General features: G+C 29.2%; 2 protein-coding genes and 1 pseudogene across 2 annotated transcripts; 1 reads left to right on the forward strand and 2 right to left on the reverse strand.

The window, feature by feature from the left end:
* The window catches only part of LOC145962242 (uncharacterized), a 33,982-nt pseudogene extending 20,364 nt beyond the window's left edge, over positions 1-13,618 (reverse strand).
* Positions 13,619-13,875: 257 nt separating this feature from the next.
* Positions 13,876-17,720, forward strand: LOC145961582 (SNAPIN protein homolog). The gene is made up of 3 exons (XM_083081920.1): positions 13,876-14,253; positions 14,333-14,570; positions 14,943-17,720. The coding sequence occupies exons 2-3, from the start codon at positions 14,419-14,421 to the stop codon at positions 14,983-14,985; spliced, it is 195 nt and encodes a 64-aa protein (XP_082938046.1). The 5' UTR covers positions 13,876-14,253; positions 14,333-14,418; the 3' UTR covers positions 14,986-17,720.
* LOC145961581 (uncharacterized) lies at positions 16,254-20,603 on the reverse strand. Its single transcript, XM_083081919.1, has 5 exons — positions 20,136-20,603; positions 18,397-18,447; positions 17,605-17,640; positions 17,049-17,335; positions 16,254-16,653 (listed from the first exon to the last, which is right to left on the reverse strand). The coding sequence occupies exons 1-5, from the start codon at positions 20,150-20,152 to the stop codon at positions 16,538-16,540; spliced, it is 507 nt and encodes a 168-aa protein (XP_082938045.1). The 5' UTR covers positions 20,153-20,603; the 3' UTR covers positions 16,254-16,537.
* Positions 20,604-21,049: the final 446 nt, after the last annotated feature.

The following is a 21,049-nucleotide window of genomic DNA, read 5'->3' on the forward strand; positions in this document are numbered from 1 at the left end:
ATATATGGAGAAAACAAGTTCAATTATTATATTAAATAGTTTTATAATATATTTTTGTAATATAATTTGTATATATTTATATTTGTATATATATTTGTATAATATATTTATAATATATATATATATATATATATATGTATATATATATATATATACACATACACATACATATTATAAACATATTATACGATAAAAAAGCTGTAAGAGAAACATTGAGCGCATATCGAGATATCGAGGAGCAAGCAGCGTGTAGCGTCGCGCGTCGGCCGTCGCTTTCGTTAGTAAGAGGAAGACAGAAGACTGTATTCTGTCCTCTTCTACTATCCGAAGCTAGCCGAAGCGCCGAGCTCACACGTACGCTTACGCTCACATCCTCATTACCCCCTCCACGCCGTGTTGCATGTTGCTTGCGGCGGAGATCTGGCAGCTTTGGGCCAAGCAGGTTGCCCTAAAAACAAATTGCGAGATTAATTGCGTCCAACTGGGAAAGTAAGACTTCCAGACCAGTCCTGAGGAACTGGGGACGTAACATAATTATTATGTCCTTATGCTTAGAGTTTAAATGTGTTATTAATTAAATTTTTCTTATTTGTCTAGATTATATTTACATATATAATATATATATGTTGGAAAGGATATGGACCAATGGATTATTCACGGATGACAGACAGGCTTAAAGCATATGAGAATATGCAGTATTGAAAGGATTTTGAGGCCGCTGTGTAAATTATTTCGGAAGTTTATTTGGTAAGTTTATTAGTTAAAAGTTTTATTTAATTGCATATTATATATATATATAATATACATATATATGTACTTTTATTATTTTAATGTATTGTCTTTTAAATTTTTATTATTGAATTAATTTTATTTCAAAGTAACCCGTTCGTCGGGTGTCGCAAGCATTGACGTACACTGGACATAGGGGAGATAACGGAGCGAAAGAAGATTAGCCTTAGAGGTTTATAAGACTTATAATTCTACAGCAAAGAGTTATGTATAAAATTTTATTCATACTGAGTCTTTTAATTTAATATATGTATTGTTAAAATTTAATGTATTAATATTTGATATGTATTAATATTTGATTTATTATACTTCTCTTACTATTTGATTTTCTTCACTCCTATATAGTTATGTACATTTGTAAAATATTAAACTTTTTTAGTATAATAATTTTGATCAATCAAACTTTTATAATGATAATAATTTTTGTATAGATTGATTTTTTAGTATATTTTTGTTAGGTTAATTTTTCATACGGCCAAATATTATTTGATTATTATTTTCAGCTGCTGGGACTTGGAATTCTTGCTACTTATTTATGACAAGCTGTCTTATATTATTAGGAAGAGGGTATATATATATATATATATATATACAGGGTGACCCATTTTAACTTAGGCAGCCAAATAACTCGAAAAATAAGCAAGATAGAGAAAAATGTTTTAGACAAAAGTTGTATGGTTTCGAGGGGGCCATAAGATGGTATCATTGGTTTGACCTTGAAGAGTCATTTGAAGGTCACGTGAAGGTCACTTCAATTTTTTTAAATGGAATACCCTATATATTTTTGTACATTCTTGTAGCTTATTTCGAGAGCTTTCCAAAACACTATAATTAAGTACCTTTCCGTTAAGTACTTTTTGAGTTATGATGCTTGAAATAATTTCTTAATTTTACATAAACCGTAAAATATCTTGTAAAATATTCATTTTTCGATTATCTTACCTTAATACTTTTATGTACAAAATAATGAGAGGAATCAATTGGTGTAAAGAAAACACATAGTTGTTTTTAAGAAAAAATATGGAATTGTTAATTGCAAATTACATATTTTTTCTTCGAAACAACTATGTGTTTTCTTTACACCAATTGATTCCTCTCATTATTTTGTACATAAAACTATTAAGATAAGGTAATCGAAAAATGAATATTTTACAAGATATTTTACGGTTTATGTAAAATTAAGAAATTATTTCAAGCCTCATAACTCAAAAAGTACTTAACGAAAATGTACTTAATTATAGTGTTTTGGAAAGCTCTCGAGATGAGCTACAAGAATGTACAAAAATATATAGGATGTTCCATTTAAAAAAATTGAAGTGACCTTCACGTGACCTTCAAATGACTCTTCAAGGTCAAACCAATGATACCATCTTATGGCCCCCTCGAAACCATACAACTTTTGTCTAAAACATTTTTCTCTATCTTGCTTATTTTTCGAGTTATTTGGCTGCCTAAGTTAAAATGGGTCACCCTGTATATATATATATATAGGATCATAAAAAGTGTGCAAGTATGTATTATATTTTAAACGTCTTACTTGATAATTTTTATAGTAAATTTTCTTATACATTTATTATATTTTTCAGGTACTAAGACTCTTAGGAAAATTACCTTTTAATAGTGAATATAGATATATATATATATACACACGGATAAAAGGGAACTCAACGAGGACTGAAAGTTAAAGCAATCTAGGATTTCAAAAGAAGTTCTTGACCGATTAGCCACTATTCGCTAAGAAATATTTAAATCATTAATTTCTAAGAGAAGCCTGTTACTTTATAAAAGATTATTATTGAGTTATTACTGGCCATTTACATTTTGTAATTAAATAGTCAAAGTTAAATGTTATTCAATAATAATTAGAATTTTATACAGACATATTTGGCCAATGGTATTAATGTACAATGAAGATTTATTATAACGCTTAGAAAAATAATTAGTCAAGGAAAATTTATTAATTTTGTTCCTCTTGAATATATATATATATATATATATATATATATATATCGTTAATTATTTTATTACTGATTATTATTACTGATTTTTAGAGCGTATTGTTTTAGTAACAATTATTATTCATGGATATTAATTTTTGATTGACACAGTACATTTATTTATTGTTTCATATTTTATATTTACGTAGAATATTAACTTTATAACTTTTCTTTTGTTATTGATGATTCTTTGTAAATTTTCGTATTAATATTTTATTCGTATTAATATTTTATGTGGCTCGCTTTCGGAGCATTTGTTAGCATTTTTACTGTAGGTTATGTCTTTTATTTATCCCAAATATTAATTATATGATTTTCAGGTTTCAAAACTTGTAATCGCTGCATCTCTCTTATAACAACTGACCATACTATTTATTGAAAGGATACGCATGGGCTCACAAAATTATTTATTAATAGAATTTAGGTGAGTATCATTTGATAAAATATTTTGATTCATGCTTTTTCCACAGAGCCTTTGTAGTAAGCGCGTATACATGCATAGAGATATCCTTTCTTGATTATATTATTGCCTTGATATTGTAAATTATTTAAATTTGCCAATGTCTAGCACGAATTTAAATTTGTCTTTGTTTCAACTGGAAGGGTTAACTATAATAATTTTTTATATAACAGGTATATTTACTTTTACTTTAGAATATATAATTATTTTGAATGTACAACTACTGTCAGTATAATATAGTATTGTTTCTTATATGCTCTATATTTATTTTATTAATTAATTGAGGGTTATCATATATAGAATATATGTAATAGCATAGATTTTTATAATAATATTATTTTTTGTGTTGTTTGTAATATCTTATGAGTAACTTTAACATGATTATATAAAATGTGATTAATCAAAGAGAGTTAAGGAATTGTTTCTATTATTACTCTATAATTTTCAGGTGGAGAATGATGTTTTATTGGATGACCTAGCTGGTCCATGACTGTTCCCATGTTTCGTTGCTGTGGGAGTTTCATGGATCTTTATAGTATGGTAAATATATATATTCTTATATAACGTATCTCATGGTTGCGCATTATGGCTTTGACGATGTAAATTACTTGATCTCAGAAAATTTTAATAAGGTTATGAGTCTATTTCTAACAGATTTTAATTTCGTTATTATAGTATTTTGAGATATCTATATATTTATTATTCCAATTAGTTATTGATTAAATATACTTAGTTAGGTAAAATAATAAAATTTTGTGATATTCATATAATAACATATACTAAAATTTATCGCAAAATGCTTTTATCACAAGTGCGTTATTCAGAGTCATTTGTTGAAGATTTTTCTTTGAAAATAAAATATTAAATCTATTTCCATCTTGAATATAGTTGATTAATAATAGTTCCTTATATAAATATCATCCTGCCTGGTGTTACGTCCTATTTTATCGTTTATTCAACGACTCTGCAGGGCTTACCGTGCATGGACGAACAAGGTTGTATCTCTCAATTTCTTTTTCAGGGCAACCTGCTTGGCCGGCTATACCCTGGGACGCTGAGAGATTCAGGATCTTGTAAACGCTTCTTTTCAGAGATATTTCAAGGTTGACAAATAAATAAATGGATATTTTATATTATAAATTTCTATTTTTATTTATTTCATTCCCTTATCTATGTACATTAAATGCAAATTTATGTTAAATATAGAGGGATATAATAATAATTTTTGTTGATATTAATGTATTATTTTTTTATAGGTCTACAATCGTATCAAGGAATTCCTCGCTACTTAAATAGTCGAGGAATTGATTTATTTCAAAATCTATAAAACTTTCCTCGCTCGGAGAGATATCAATGGGGTCGATGTCTATTTCCCCTGGAGTGACCGGTGAGTAACTTGGGGTAGAGTACCCCGGGAATGATTCGGGGGTCCTGGGAGGGCTCGGCGATGGCGCAGTCTGGATTTGTTGATTCAGCATCAAGGAACTCCTCCTTATTTCCGCGTCATACTCCCAAGCGCGGAGCAGTCCTAGCGGAATCCCGTCCGTTCGGTTATTCAAGTCAATAATTATTGTAGACGCATCGCTTGAGTCGCTTGGGTTGTCAGAGCCTGCTGATTCAAGTTCTTCTTCGTCAGGCTCTGCGCCCGCTGGTATCGCTGGGATGTTGCCGTTGATTTCTGGATTAAATTCAGGGGGCAAGGGGGCGAAAGACAAGTCGAAGAGGGTATCTTCGCGATCGTTGGCGGCGCGTATAATATTAGAAGGGATATTATCCCTGTCTACAAATAACTGTCGTGCAACGGAGGGACGATCTCGGAGCAATCGTTGTCTATATATTTCTCGACGAGCTACGCCTGCGTTTCGCAAAGGGAATTCGCGGCGGGTTATGGGGTCTGGACGTCGGGTGTTGACCATCTATTAATGAGAGAAAAGGTTCGAGTTCCGACACGAATATAATATAATATTTTAGTTAATTTTCCCGAAAATTATTATTACTTACGATGTCACAAGAAAAGGGGTCATCTGTCAAAAATGAAAGTACCGCGTGAATAATACGTCACACACACGCATACGCACAGTGGAAGAGAAAGTAGATAATTAAATAAATTTATTTTATTTTTTTCCTTGATACTAAATTATGATTTGAAATCATTGAATAATTTTTAGTTATTAATCATGCTTTTAGATTTCAAATCGGGTGTATGGACATTAAGTAGGAGGAGGATTACAGGATATGTTATTGGAATGACAATTTATCAATGCAGCTGGCTCAGTATATTGTAAAATTTTCATATAAGCCTAAGCCAGTGTATCGTTACTAATCTCTGGGATGGATCTCGTATCTTGAAATCAAGGCAAGATTCAACCTGACGTTGTTTACATCAGTCAGCTCCAAAATTAAAAGACAACTTCCATCATCAGTAACGCAGCTTCAGGATAATTGTCAATTAACCGGGCCTAAATTGTATCTTTGCCTAATCAAACGTCGATATGACAGGAGGCCGCTAATTTTTTATTTGGCTCACCAGCTCCAAGTCAAAAGGAAACCCCTATCATTGAAATATATTTCTCCAGATAATTGCCTTTTCACTGTGCCTAAATTAGATTTGTCCTGCCGAAGCAGGTCCTTACTAATTACTGTCAGTCGAATCGTCTTATCAAAGAGATAGATCCCATGAAAGACTTTCAATTCAAAGTAAGATTTAAATAAATTGTGTGTATGGATGTGGGAATATGAATAGTTGAAGGTAAGAATAAAAAATATAGAAGCTGACAGTCAAGTAGCATGCGACTGTGTAGATTATTAATTATTAATAAGTATCAGGAAGCGTAGAGAAATAATCTTTTATTATTTAGAATGTACTTACCAGATGATGAAGTTCTCGATGTGTAAGGATGACTGCTCCCCGTCGGAGACCGACTGCCTCGGCGAGGTCCCTGAAGAGAGGTCAGGAGCTGTTGTAGAATAATTGGCAGAAGACCGAAGTTGAATTTGAATTCACTTTTATTTTAAAGTATACTTGAGTACAATATTTGACGGCTCTATGATGCTTGGTAAGTCAGTTGCTTCCTTCCTTCTAGAGAGCTGGTGGTCAAATGCTAGGTTATGTCCACTCGAGAGCGCTGGGTCAAATGCACAGAAGACTGAGCTGCGCTCCCTGAGGTACCCTCTGATCCCTACTTTGTTCCAGGAGTCAGTGGTAGGAGAATGGGAGCTTTAAGCGTAGGTTGCTTGGCTGCTATTTGCTGCTCTAGATGCCCTTCCTTTTGGCGCATGTTGTGACGTAGTAGTTGCGCTTTTGCATGGAGTAGTGGGCTATCCGTGCGTTGGTTTGTTAATTTATAAAATTTTATAATAGTTTTTAGCTACCAGAATTCTCGTTATTTGCATACATTTTTCTAATGTAGAATCTTAAATCTCCTTAAAGAAATGCGAACGGTTCTTCAAGCATGCTCCGTTCAAAAGTAGCCTTAAATTTCACTTATAATAATCGCGCGGTTTTTATAATTAGTAAATTCTGGCGTCATAAACTATTATAATTACAATCACTTTATAATATATATATATATATATATATATATATATATATATATATATTTGGATATATATATATGTATAGTTGCTTAACATAGAAGAAATAATTGTTAATAACAATTGGGTGATATAAGAGTGTTTTAATTATTACTGTTCTTCGGATCAAACGATATATCGAATTAATCTTATTGTAGTGGATGGCCGTAATACCAGGCGGTCGCGCCGGGTCTCTTATCTTATCGCTAAATGAGCCCATGTACAACTGTACTGAATGAAGCTCGGAGGGTTGCTTATATCTTGGTGAATAATTTTATTCTTATACTATTTTATAAGACGATTTAATAATTTCGCTTGCAACAATTCATGTAGCTCTGCTACTTATTATGTAGAAAATATATATATATATATATATTGGTTGTAGGATTTTATAATTGTAAAATTTTTATTATCTTGTCAAATTTATTTTATAATGATTTAGTGTGTATTAATATTTTCATGCCGAAAAAATAAGAGTTTATTTGAACCTTATTACTTCTTAATTTTTTATTAAACATCCAGGCTCATTTGGCGTATGAATATCTATATCTATATATATATATATATATATATATATATATATATTCTTTTAACAATTTTCTAATTTTATGATATTACACTCGCAATAGGAAGCGCTTCTTATAATATTCGTTCAAGTTATTATTCTCTAGTCTTCTTTGTCTTCAGACTCGGGCGCGTATATTGATACATTGTGGAAGATAATATTGTTGGCACGTGCCAACCGATAACGCACTGCGTTCGGCTTAGCCTTAGCCTTTGGCACATATAAGAAGATTTATAATTTAGCTTGATTATTTGTACGTATAAAATCATGTTTACTAAGTTTTATAAAATTGTATATTTGTTGGATTTCAATTTTATGTTCTAATCCCTTTAATATATTTTAATATATTTTATTTCCTTCATTAAATTTATGTTTTATCGTTAGTTATATTGTTCTTATAATTTGACTTTTAAATTTCGTATGTATATGTGTTACGTATTCTTTTACGATTTACAACTTAATAATTTAGTAAAGCATATTGCAAGGTATATTTATTAATAACCATGCGTGTTAATGGTTAAAGCAAAATGTCGGTCCGAAATTTATTTCACGCCTTGACTTTAAAAGAATATTATTTTCAAGTCTCCTTGGTCTGAAGTCTAATGCATGAACGTCGCAAGTATCAAGGGAGATAAGATACGTTGGCGCGTGTCAGTGATAACGCAGCGCACATCTTTAGCCTTGATCGCTTGACTGACTTATTAATTCACGCATATAAAATAAGATTTTATTCGCATTTACCTATAGATTTTAGATTTGTTACTAATAAAGAAAAGATTTATTGTATTTAGATTGCTAGAGTACATATTTTTGTATGAATGATTAAAGCACTTAAGCTAACGGATATTCCTTGGATAATATATATACTTAAAGTATATAAGAATATATTGCATGTTTTTTATGAGTTGGGCACTACAAATTTTGTGTGCCCAACTCACCTTGTTATTTTTATTAATAATTATATATATATATATATATATATATATATATATATATTAATAACAAGGGTGACACAAGTCGGTCCGAGCTTGTTTCGCGATTTAATTCTCATTAATTCTTGCATACGGGATTACGTATAGCGCTGTCTCTCTCGCTCGCGCGGGCCAACCGATAGTGCGGTCTCTCGCTTTCACGTACTACCTATTGAGGTTTCGCGTATAACTCTCGATCGGTTTAACCGTTCGATTATGCTTTATTATATGTTGGAGGAGGCTTAGTAAGTATTGTTGGCGTTATTATTTACTATTAATTGATTTATTAAAATGTGGTTTTCCTTTATGTAGGTTTTTATATATGTATATGTATATACATATAACTGGAAAGGCACAAGTCTATGGATATTTCATGGATAATGTGTGTACGAAATGAGCCTCTTTTAAATATTTAACAAGGCTGCTACGCAAAACATCCGTAATTCTTTGTTTGAAATTCATTTGGCAAGTATATTCAAATATATATATAAATTTTATATTTGTAATTGAGTAATGTATTTTTGAATATGGATTCACGTGTAGGTTATTATTGAAATGTATTTCTAAGGAAATTTTACTAATAAATATATTTTTATTTTTCCGCATAGTGTGTTCGTTAGATGATGAAAATATTGAGCCACCCGGTGGACAACCGAGTGAGGCTATGTTTATAGGGTGACTCATTATTCTGCATGCAGAAAGAGTTATGTATAAAAATTTTATTCATACTGAAATTTTTCCCTTTGTAATTATTATTTAATTTAATATATTTATTGTTAAAATTTAGTGTACTAATATTTGATTTATCATACTTATTTTACTATTTGATTTTCTTCATTCCTATATTGTTATATATATTTGTAAAATATTATACCTTTTTAGTACATTAGTTTTGATTAATTGAAATTTTTATAATGATAATAGATTTTTGTATAGATTGATGTTTTTTAGGTATTTTATGTTAAATTAATATTTTTATACGGCCAAATATTATTTGATTGTCATTTTCAGCTGCTGGGACTTGGAATTCTTGCTACTTATTTATGACAGGCTGTCTTATATTATTAGGAAGAGGATATATATATATATATATATATACATATATATCATAAAAAGTGTGCAAGTAGGTATTATACTTTAAATGGTTTTACTTAGTAATTTTTATAGTAAATTTCCTTATACATTTATTATATTTTTCAGGTATCAAGACTATGAGGAAAATTACTTTCTAATAGTGAATATATATATGTATATATGGATTTACGGAAACTCAATGAGGACTGAAAATTAAAGTGATCTAGGATTTTAAAGGAAGTTCTTGCCCGACTAATTATATTTTATTCGTTAAGAAATATTTAAATCATTAATTTTTAAAGGAAGCTTGTTACTTTACAAAGGATTATTATTTAGTTGTTACTGGCCATCTATTTTTATATTTTAATTTTGTAATTAAATAATCAAAATAAATATATATATGTTATTCAATAATAATTAAAATTTTATATGGACATTTTTGGCCAATGATATTAATGTACAATGAAGATTTATTATAACGCTTAGGAAAATAATTAGTCAAGGAAAATTTATTAATTTCATCTCTTTCGAATATATATTTATACCGTTAATTATTTTGATTATTATTGCTGGTTTTTAGAGCGAAATTAAAGTATTACTTTAATAGTAATTATTATTCATGGATATTAATTTTTGATTGACTCAGTACATTTATTTATTTTTATATTTTATATGTATGTAGAATATTAGTTTTATAACTTTCCTTTTATTATTGATAATTCTTTGTAAATTTTCGAATTAATATTTTTATGTGGCTCGCTCTCGGAGCATTTGTTAGCATTTTTATTATAGGTTATGTCTTTTATTTTAATTAGTTATTTTCCTTTTTCAGGTTTCAAGATTTGTAATGGTTGCATCTCGCTTATGGCAGCCCAGTTACATCATCCATCGAAGTGATCCGTATAGGACAATAAGATTAATCGTTAAAAGATTTCAGGTAAGTATTGTTTTATAATTAAAAGTGTTTTTACTTAGCCTTTAAATAAATTGTTTCTAATATTATTTTATAATTTTCAGGAGAAGGGTTATGTTTTATGAGATAGCTCGGTTGGTCCATAAATATTTCCGTATCTTATTGTAAAGGGAATTTCATGGAACTTTACAGTATAGTAAGTATAGGTACTTATATGAACGTATTTTCCCTTACGATATTTTTGCTCTAACAATATAAATTACTTGAATTCAAAAATAGAAATTTAAATTTGTCTTCTTTTTGACTAAAGGAATTAATTATAATAGTGTTTTATATAACAGTTATGTTCACTTTTCTGTAATTAATTTAAAGTGTATAATTATTTTGCATGCACGATTACTGCAGGTGTAATATAGTATTTTTTCCTAGATTTTTGGTTACATATAAATATTAATAGATATTTGAAATAATAAATTTTCTGCTAATATTCATATAATGATTTATATGAATTTTGTCGCGAACACCTTTAACACAGTTTGCATTATTCAAAATAATTCTGTTGAAGATTTTTCTTTAATAACACAATTTCGAATCTATTTCTTTCCTGAATAAAGTTGATTAATAATAATACTTTATATAATTATCTTCGTACATGGTTAGTACCGCCAATATATCATAATATACTTCTGGCTATATACTATATTAATCAATTTATCATTGATGATTGAAATTCGTGACGTGTATATATATATATATATATATATATATATATATATATGTGTGTGTAACAATTCGGTATTTTTGATTTATTGATTTATAAAGTTTTATGAGTGATTTTTAAAGTAGTCTTGTAGGAATTTTTATGGCTTCTTGTTAAACTTCCATATAATGAAATCCTTTTTACAATTAGTTATAACAACTAAATTGAGAAATATATTAATTCTGTTTGATTAATATATGTATATAAAACCAGCTATTTAGTTAGCACTGGTGGTTTGCTAGTAAATTAGTTACATAGGATAACTAAATAATATGTATAGCGATATGAATTTACAGTATAGTGAATATATATAATTACATAAAATTACATAAGATGAAAAATTCTTTATACTATTCTACAAAGCAATATTTAAAATTTTTGTTGCGGGACGTAACACCTCCCCCCTAATAAGAACAAAATCCGATTGTTTTCGGAGGATTTTAGTCTAGGGAGATTATATATCTTCGTTTAGAGTGTTTAAGCGGTCTCTTAAATTTGTATATGATGGCATATGTACGGATATGTAGGCATATTTACGTTTTTGGCGGTTTCCTCATGGCAAGGTCTCATCGTCCTTGGAGGTTTGACTGGAGGAAGTTGTTGAACGACTACTTCCGGAGGCGCAGTGGGATCGATGTTGGAGGTTTGAAGATTCGTTCCCCTGCCAGGTGATTGATCGTCTCGGTTATCGTCTCCAGATTTCTTAGAAGATTCTCGTGCCAGATGAAGTAGCAGGTTTGCGAGGGAGCTCCACAGGGCTTCGATTAAATGCAGGCTGCATATACAGTATGGAGAGCGTATCCATGGATGACTCTGTCGATAACCAGCTTGACTAAGCGAATGATCATGAAGATTCCGACGAGTCCTGCTGTGGCTGATCCAAAGTTTATGAATCCTTTCCAGATTCGTGAGGCTGTGCTCTCGACAATTTTATTTAGAGAATTTTCATCCAGCAAGTTATATACTGAGATTCCTTCAGTGTTCATGGAATGGCCAGTTAGTCCTCTAGCAACGGCATTGAGTAAAGCTGGCTTTTCGGCTGGGAACATAATATGATTTCTTAGCTTTTCTATGTCCGTTTCGGAGTAAATTCCGCTGATAGCTAAGGATCCTGGTGTGAGATATCTCCAGGTTAGAGCAGACATAGGTTTTAGCTGTTGAGGCGGTAGTTGTCTAACTTGAATACTAGGAGTGAGTTGAACCCATGTATCTTCAATTCTGTACAGGGTAGGAAGTTCTATACTGCATCTCTTTCATTACCAATTTTGGTGATGATTCTTGACTTGGGTGTAAGAAAGAGAGAATGATTGCGCACCGTGACAGGAAGTTCAGCATAACATTCTTCCGTTTTTCTTACCATTACTTCAACAGGGATACATTTGACTATTTGCACAGCTTCTCCTGTGGTAACAGCCATATATCCTGGTCCTTTCATTAGTCGATAGGCAAATTCATCTGGTTGGAGTGTAGCGAAATACAAAGCATTGGTAATCACTTGTCTTTCCAATTCGCATTTTTGTAAGATGACGTTATTGTAAACAGAAGTCATCTGTTGTTTGACATGTTTTTCTATATACACGAACTTGGAGTTCATGTATGTAAAGATGTCAAGATTGTTGACTGGGATGATTCCTCGATTAGCGAAGGTATTTCCTGGTTTTGCTTCCAGGATAAATAATTTCGGATGCTCAGTGCGTAAGAGAGTATATCCGCATAGAGGCAATTCTGTAGTTTTCATCAGAGCGAAGGTGATTTCTTGAGTTACCAGGCTGTAGATGACTGGGGCGTTGGCATCAGAGTGGTCTTCGGAAATTTTATTTGCAGGTCCTTCGTAAAGAACATCGTATTGTTGGAAGTTGCAAGTAGTAGTGGGTATTGGTTTCCAATAAGTATGTCCATCGTCAGCGTCTAGACAAAAGCTGTCAAGTGAGATCACATACCGTTCCAGATTTTAATTTGATCTTCCCGGTGTTTAACTGTATGGGAACATAAGAAGATCTTAATGATATTTTTACAGCTGCTTGGACGACTACGTCGTCCCAGGTTCCGTATGGATCATTGTATTGTGCTCCTTTGCAGTATCCATCGACTTGTATACGACCTACAAGAGTGATACTTCGATAGGTCGTCTGATTTGCTTTTATGCCGGCGACAAGATTGTTGTCTCCGAGTTTGATGGTTCCGTCTTGAAACATTCTCAAACATTGGGTGTATCCAGTCTCGTGTACATAATCGGCTCTTCCATTGTGAACAGCAGAGATATGTGAATGCATGCCGCAATGGTATATATTCCTGGATATTTCCACTTTACATTGTATGACTTCCGTACAGCTGTAGTCGGACAATTGTAATAGTTGAATATGAACATCGGTGGTATTGGGTTTTCGTATGTTCAAGTCACATTCGCCAACATCAAGTAAAGAGACAGCGGTGATATTGAGGTGTTGTCCTCCGCAATCGAATCCAATAAGAGCAGTGGTTTCACATAAGAAGATTATTAGAACTAAAGGTGTCATGGTGGTCTGAAATAATGACGATTTCAGTATATGATATGTGGATGTATATATATATATTACGTTATATGATTACTTGATGAATGATCGATACAATTTTATGGATATTTAATTGTGAATAATTGTCGTTTAGCGTAATTATGATTATAGTATAAATGGATATACATATATATATATATATATATATATATAAGTGTATCAAGAGACACGGTAGTGTCTTTGCTAAGTCCCAGCGTAAGCAAAAAATGCACTCCGTGTATTATTACGCGAGTCGGATTGAGAGTATAACTCGATATTTTTATTTCTCATATAACCGCTCAACGGATCGAGTTCTTAGTAGAATTAATCGATAGCTTGGGTTTAAATTAAATAATAAAAGTGTTTTTATTTTTGCGCTACGTGCTCTGTAAACGGAGATATCATGATGCAAAGTCTGAAATGTGAAAATTTCGATTAAGAAACGTCGTCATGGTCGTCATCAACTCCTCTTAACGTAACAAAGAAAATACAGAAATACGTTTCCAACGTCTGCCACAAGAATGCGCTAGCAGTGATTCACGCGACGCAGCATTAGTAGCGCTCTGTGGCGTTAACGGTGCTTATAAATATGTTGTAAAAGGTTAAGTGTGTCACTTCAGGTAATTATATAAAATAATTAATAATATACATATAACATTTATATATTTAGATTAGATTGTATCTATATTATTATTTCAGATTATATATATATATATATATATATATATATATATATATATATATATCAAGAGACACGGTAGTGTCTACTTCACTACAGCTATAACATGGACGTGGACACAGCGAGTGACAATACATCTATCGACGACAAGATAGATGACTTTTGCGAAAATCCGACGCGGGATGCATTAACGGAAGGTCTTATGAGTCTCTTGAAACTTACGGTGGATCAACTGGACGAGAGAATTCGCGCCACAAGGTGACGTCAAGTTTTCTGTTTTCAGCGCGCATGCAATAATAGTAACATTTATTTTTCGCGTTTCTTCTTGCAAATTTACGTATATTTATTATTCTTATATTTCTTTCACAGTATGTACTATTTATTGCAAAATATATGTTTATTCATCGAATTGTAACGATAAAAAATTGCGATTTACTTACACAAGCGACATATATATCTTATTGTTACCTATTTTACAAGAATTCTTGAGCATTTTGAAAATCATTTTCAATTTTCATATATAATTATTGGAATGTTATAAAAAATTGTGCTTTTATCATGTACTACAAGTTGCGTACAAAAGTTGCGAAGAGTATTATTTTTTATGCATAACTATTCTCTTTGTTATAGGATATGTCAAATAGAGCTGAAGCAGCGGATTGTTATTACTTAACATTGATTACTTTGCAAGTTTTATAAAAGAAATTTCTTACAATTTTCACCGTAAATTTTATGGAAACTCCAGTAGTTAATTTATCAGATGAAGAACTTAAGACAGTTTATGATCCTTCTGAGGATTCGTATCTTTTAATAGATGATTTGGAAGAAGATTTAGACATTCTGCATGCGATGAAACCTGTGATTTGTTTAGAAATAGGTAGTGGTTCTGGTATAGTCATCACAGCTCTAGCAATGGCATTGAAAAAATATAATGCTCATTTTATTGCAATTGATATAATCATTATAACATAGAATATTGAAATTCAAAATTTCAAAATTAAAAATAATTTATGCTTTGCGAAAGAAAATTAAAAATGAAAAATAGTTTATGCAAAAGCATAGAAAGAAAAAATCATTATAACATAGAATATTGAAATTCAAAATTTCAAAATTAAAAATAATTTATGCTTTGCGAAAGAAAATTAAAAATGAAAAGTAGTTTATGCAAAAGCATAGAAAGAAAAAATCATCATAACATAGAATATTGAAATTCAAAATTTCAAAATTAAAAATAATTTATGCTTTGCGAAAGAAAATTAAAAATGAAAAGTAGTTTATGCAAAAGCATAGAAAGAAAAAATAAATACTCTATGCTATGATGATATTACATACACACACGCACACGCATGTACACATATACAAACATATTTTTATATCATCATAACGTAGAATATTTAAATTTTCAAAATTAAAAATAGCTTATGCTTTGCAAAAGGAAATGAAAAATAAAAAGTAGTTTATGCAAAGCATAGAAAGAAGAAACAAAGACACATTTATAAAAAATATTCTATGTTATGATGATACACACACACACACGCACAAACGCACACGCACAAACTAATCATGGAAGAAGTAATGGAGTCAGTAATTGAATTATCGTCATCGTTACATGTTGAGGCTGAAGCGATTTTAAAAGAAATCATCATAACATAGAATTTTTAAATTTCAAAATTAAAAGTAGCTTATGCTTTGCAAAAGAAAATTAAAAATAAAAAGTAGTTTATGCAAAGCATAGAAAGAAAAAACGAAAAAACACATTTATAAAAAAAAATATTCTATGTATGATGATGTACACACACACACACACATATACACACGCACACACACACACAAACATATTTTTATATCATCATAACATAGAGTATTGAAATTCAAAATTTCAAAATTAAAAATAACTTATGCTTTGCGAAAGAAAATTAAAAATGAAAAGTAGTTTATGCAAAAGCATAGAAAGAAAAAATAAATACTCTATGCTATGATGATATTACATACACACACGCACACGCATGTACACATATACAAACATATTTTTATATCATCATAACGTAGAATATTTAAATTTTTAAAATTAAAAATAGCTTATGCTTTGCAAAAGGAAATGAAAAATAAAAAGTAGTTTGTGCAAAGCATAGAAAGAAAAAACAAAAAGACACATTTATAAAAAATATTCTATGTTATGATGATACACACACACACACACACGCACACGCATACACATTTAAATATTAATAAAAATTAAAAATATTATTTCTATAACGGGCTGAGGTTCTTGGATTGGAACTTCGGCCTCGGGCTCGTCCTCTCGACCGTCCCGCTCTAGCCCATCGTGCACGCGGTTGTTCTACAATAAAAGAAATATTTTAATGTTATTTTATTTGAATATAATATTTAAAGAAGAACTGCACGGATTAACTATATTGAAAGTTAATAAATCTAATTTTAATATATGTACATTCAGATTCATGAATTTAACATTACGCAAAATACTTTTAGCCTTTTAAAATATAAAAATAATTATTTGTGAATTAAAAATTTTTTTTGTAAAATATAATTTATACGACACAAAAATTCATGAAAATACAAATTTTAATTCTATAGAAGGCTAAAAATACTTTGGGCAATGTTAAATTCATAAATCTGAAAATGTAATAGATTTATTAACTTTTAACATAGCTGATTCATTTAGCTGATTCCTTTATAATTAACGTGCCAATTATATAATTCAAAATTATTTACCTCTTACTTGCCCCGCTGTCGTTATCGGTGACGACGGCGGCGGTGGCAGCGGTGACGACGCTGACGGCGATGGCAGCGGTGACGACGTTGACCGCGGCAGTGGCGGTGGTAGTGATGCCATCGTTGGTGGCGGCGATTCTTTTTGTGTTTCCATTAATTTTTGTGTTTCCATTAATTTTTGTATTTTTTTTTTAAGTATTATATTTTCTTTTAAAGCCGCTTCAGCCTCAACACGTAAAAAGGACGACAATTCAATTTCTGGCTCCATTTCTTCCATATTGTAGGTTCTGAAAGAATGGAAACATATAAAATATATATTATAAAATATGTTTAGAAATGATAGTAGAAATGATAGATAATAAATGATTAATCTTCATTTTAATCTTTTATTGTAATGCATATATGTATTGTGTGTGCAACACAAATATGAATTACAATAAAAAATAAGTAATTACAATAAGTGAATTACAATAAAAATAGTAAAATAAATTTTTATTCCCTTGTTATCTATCATTTCTTACGCATATGTATTAATAATATAATGTGTTACACTTACTTTTTAGGATTTTCTTCATTTTCCTTTTCGTTAGATCTGAAAATAGAAATGTATAAAATATATTGTACAATATAAAATATTTTTGTATTACAATAAAAGATTAAAATAAAAATTAATTCTTTGTCATCTATTTTTATTATATATTTCTATATTTTTATTATATATATGTATTACAATAAAGTGTTAAAATAAAAGTTAACCAAGTATTGTGTGTGCAATACATATGCATTATAATAAAAGATTAAGATAATAAAATATTAAAATAGATTATAAAACATTTTTATAATGAAATAATAGATTGTTATCTATCATTTCTATAAAAAATTTTATAATATTTTATTATTTTATATATTTTATTATTTTAATCTTTATTGTAATGCATATGAGTTGCACACACAATACTTGGTTAACCTTTATTTTAATCTTTTATTGTAATACATATATATGTGTTATACGCAGAAGTACATATAGTTACGTATCGCAACAACTAATGGTTAGTTTTAATTTTAATGGTCTATTTTAATCTTTTATTATAATGTATTTGTATTGCGCATGCAACATATAGTAATATATATGTATTATAACAATCATTAGTTATTGCGATGAGTAATTATATGTATTTGTATGTATAATACATATATGAATTATAAGACATTTAAATAAAAGTTAAACAGTATCATGCGTGAAACATATATAATAGAAGATTATAATAAAAGATTGAAATAAAATATATAAAATAATAAATTATATTATAAAATATCTTTATAGATATTATTAATAATCATTGCTTACCTTTTGTGAGTTTCATTATCATTAATTGCTGGTTCTTTTTCGTTTCTGGAACTGTAAATGTATAATATAAGTTATAAAATATTTGTATAAAAATGATAGAAAACGTATTGGTTTATCTTTATTTTATTCTTTTATTGTAATACATATGTATTGCATGCACAACATATACATATTACAATAACGAATTAAAATAAAGATAAACTATTTCATTTCTATAAAGATCTTTTATAATATTTTATTATTTTATATATTTTTAATCTTTTATTGTGCATATTTGTTGCGTGCACAATATTTAGTTAACTTTTATTGTAATGCATTTATATTGCTATATGTTGCGTGCACAATACAAATGTATTATAATAAAGGATTAAAATAATCATTAATTATTGCGATGAATAACTATATGTATTTCTGCGTATAACATATATTTTATGTATTATAATAAAGGGTTAAAATAAAGATTAGCCAAGTATTGTGCATGCAATACATATGCATTATAATAAAAGATTAAGATAATAGAATAATAAAATAATAAATTATAAAATATCTTTATAGAAATGATAGATAAGTGATTAATTTTTGTTTTTATCTTTTATTGGAAGTGAAAATATATAATATAAATTATAAAATATTTTTATAAAAATGATAGATAACGTTTTGGTTTATCTTTATTTTAATATTTTCTTATAATATGTATCACGCGTGCAACATATAATGTGTGTATTACGATAAAAGATTAAAATAAAGGTTAACCAATATTATCTATTATTTGTATATTAATAAAATTTATATATATATATATATATATATACAGGGTGACCCATTTTAACTTAGGCAGCCAAATAACTCGAAAAATAAGCAAGATAGAGAAAAATGTTTTAGACAAAAGTTGTATGGTTTCGAGGGAGCCATAAGATGGTATCATTGGTTTGACCTTGAAGAGTCATTTGAAGGTCACGTGAAGGTCACTTCAATTTTTTTAAATGGAACATCCTATATATTTTTGTACATTCTTGTAGCTCATCTCGAGAGCTTTCCAAAACACTATAATTAAGTACATTTTCGTTAAGTACTTTTTGAGTTATGAGGCTTGAAATAATTTCTTAATTTTACATAAACCGTAAAATATCTTGTAAAATATTCATTTTTCGATTACCTTACCTTAATAGTTTTATGTACAAAATAATGAGAGGAATCAATTGGTGTAAAGAAAACACATAGTTGTTTCGAAGAAAAAATATGTAATTTGCAATTAACAATTCCATATTTTTTCTTAAAAACAACTATGTGTTTTCTTTACACCAATTGATTCCTCTCATTATTTTGTACATAAAAGTATTAAGGTAAGATAATCGAAAAATGAATATTTTACAAGATATTTTACGGTTTATGTAAAATTAAGAAATTATTTCAAGCATCATAACTCAAAAAGTACTTAACGGAAAGGTACTTAATTATAGTGTGTTGGAAAGCTCTCGAAATAAGCTACAAGAATGTACAAAAATATATAGGGTATTCCATTTAAAAAAATTGAAGTGACCTTCACGTGACCTTCAAATGACTCTTCAAGGTCAAACCAATGATACCATCTTATGGCCCCCTCGAAACCATACAACTTTTGTCTAAAACATTTTTCTCTATCTTGCTTATTTTTCGAGTTATTTGGCTGCCTAAGTTAAAATGGGTCACCCTGTATATATATATATATATATATATAATGTATTTATATTCATGCTTACCTTTTGCGATTAGCCATTGTAAAAAGTGGAAAATAACTCACTTTTTCTCCGTTCCATTTATATATTCAATGATAAATTAGATAAGCAAAGCAACGATTATTCATTAATGGATTTATAAGTATTAATTGTGAATAATAAATGTAGATTTCTAATGACATATTGATTTGTAATTATCCGTTATTTTTGCAATAAGAATAGCAAAGAAGTTTGAAGGATCTGAATATCTATATAGTAAGCAAAGAGGACCGTCGAATTTTAATGAAATATGACGGGGGTGGTGGCGGGTTCTTTGCTCATTTATTTAAAGATGTTTAACATATAGTACAAAAAAGAGTGATATCCCTAAAAAAATTACCCTTTTAAAAAAAAGGTAAAAAAAGGTGCTAAGTCCGCGTAAAAAACAGTATATGTATTTGCAAAATAGTGTATTATTAACTGTAAAAAACTATTGTAAAAAACCTGTCTCCAAAATAGTGTTATTTTAAAACTGTAAAAAACTACTGTAAAAAACCTATCTTCAAAATAGGATTATTTTAATCTACAAAATAGTTATTTTAATCTGCACAAAATAGTTATTTTAAACCGTAAAAAATTGTTCTACAAATTATTTTAATTTTGTGTAAAATTGTATATCCTACAAAAATAATGATATCAAAAAAATTGCGCTAAGTGAAAATAAAAACTTATAAAAATATTTTAACCAAAAGAAGTTATACAAAATGTTGTTTTAATTTTCTACATTATATCCTAGAAAAATGATGATATCCAAAAATTACGCTAATTGAAAATAAAAACTTAAAATATTTTAACTAAAAAAAATTGTACAAAATAATTGTTTTAATTTCCTACAAATAATATTAAAAAGTTGCGCCAACTGAATAAAAATTTTCACTATAAAATATACATTTCTTTTT

This window comes from Camponotus vicinus, unplaced genomic scaffold (genome assembly GCF_025532165.1).
Source record: "Camponotus vicinus isolate PSW18456_S1 unplaced genomic scaffold, iyCamVici1.0 SCAF_11, whole genome shotgun sequence".
In the NCBI taxonomy this organism is placed as follows: domain Eukaryota; kingdom Metazoa; phylum Arthropoda; class Insecta; order Hymenoptera; family Formicidae; genus Camponotus; species Camponotus vicinus.

What these genes read in the sequence shown, in the direction of transcription:
- LOC145961582 (XM_083081920.1), top strand. Translation starts at nt 14,419, where the DNA reads ATGGACGTGGACACAGCGAGTGACAATACATCTATCGACGACAAGATA. An exon ending in GAGAGAATTCGCGCCACAAG is followed by an intron (nt 14,571 to 14,942) that starts GTGACGTCAAGT and finishes TCTTTGTTATAG; the next exon opens with GATATGTCAAATAGAGCTGA.
- LOC145961581 (XM_083081919.1), bottom strand. An exon ending in GATAATGAAACTCACAAAAG is followed by an intron (nt 17,641 to 18,396) that starts GTAAGCAATGAT and finishes TTCTATTTTCAG; the next exon opens with ATCTAACGAAAAGGAAAATG. An exon ending in GACAGCGGGGCAAGTAAGAG is followed by an intron (nt 16,654 to 17,048) that starts GTAAATAATTTT and finishes CTTTTATTGTAG; the next exon opens with AACAACCGCGTGCACGATGG.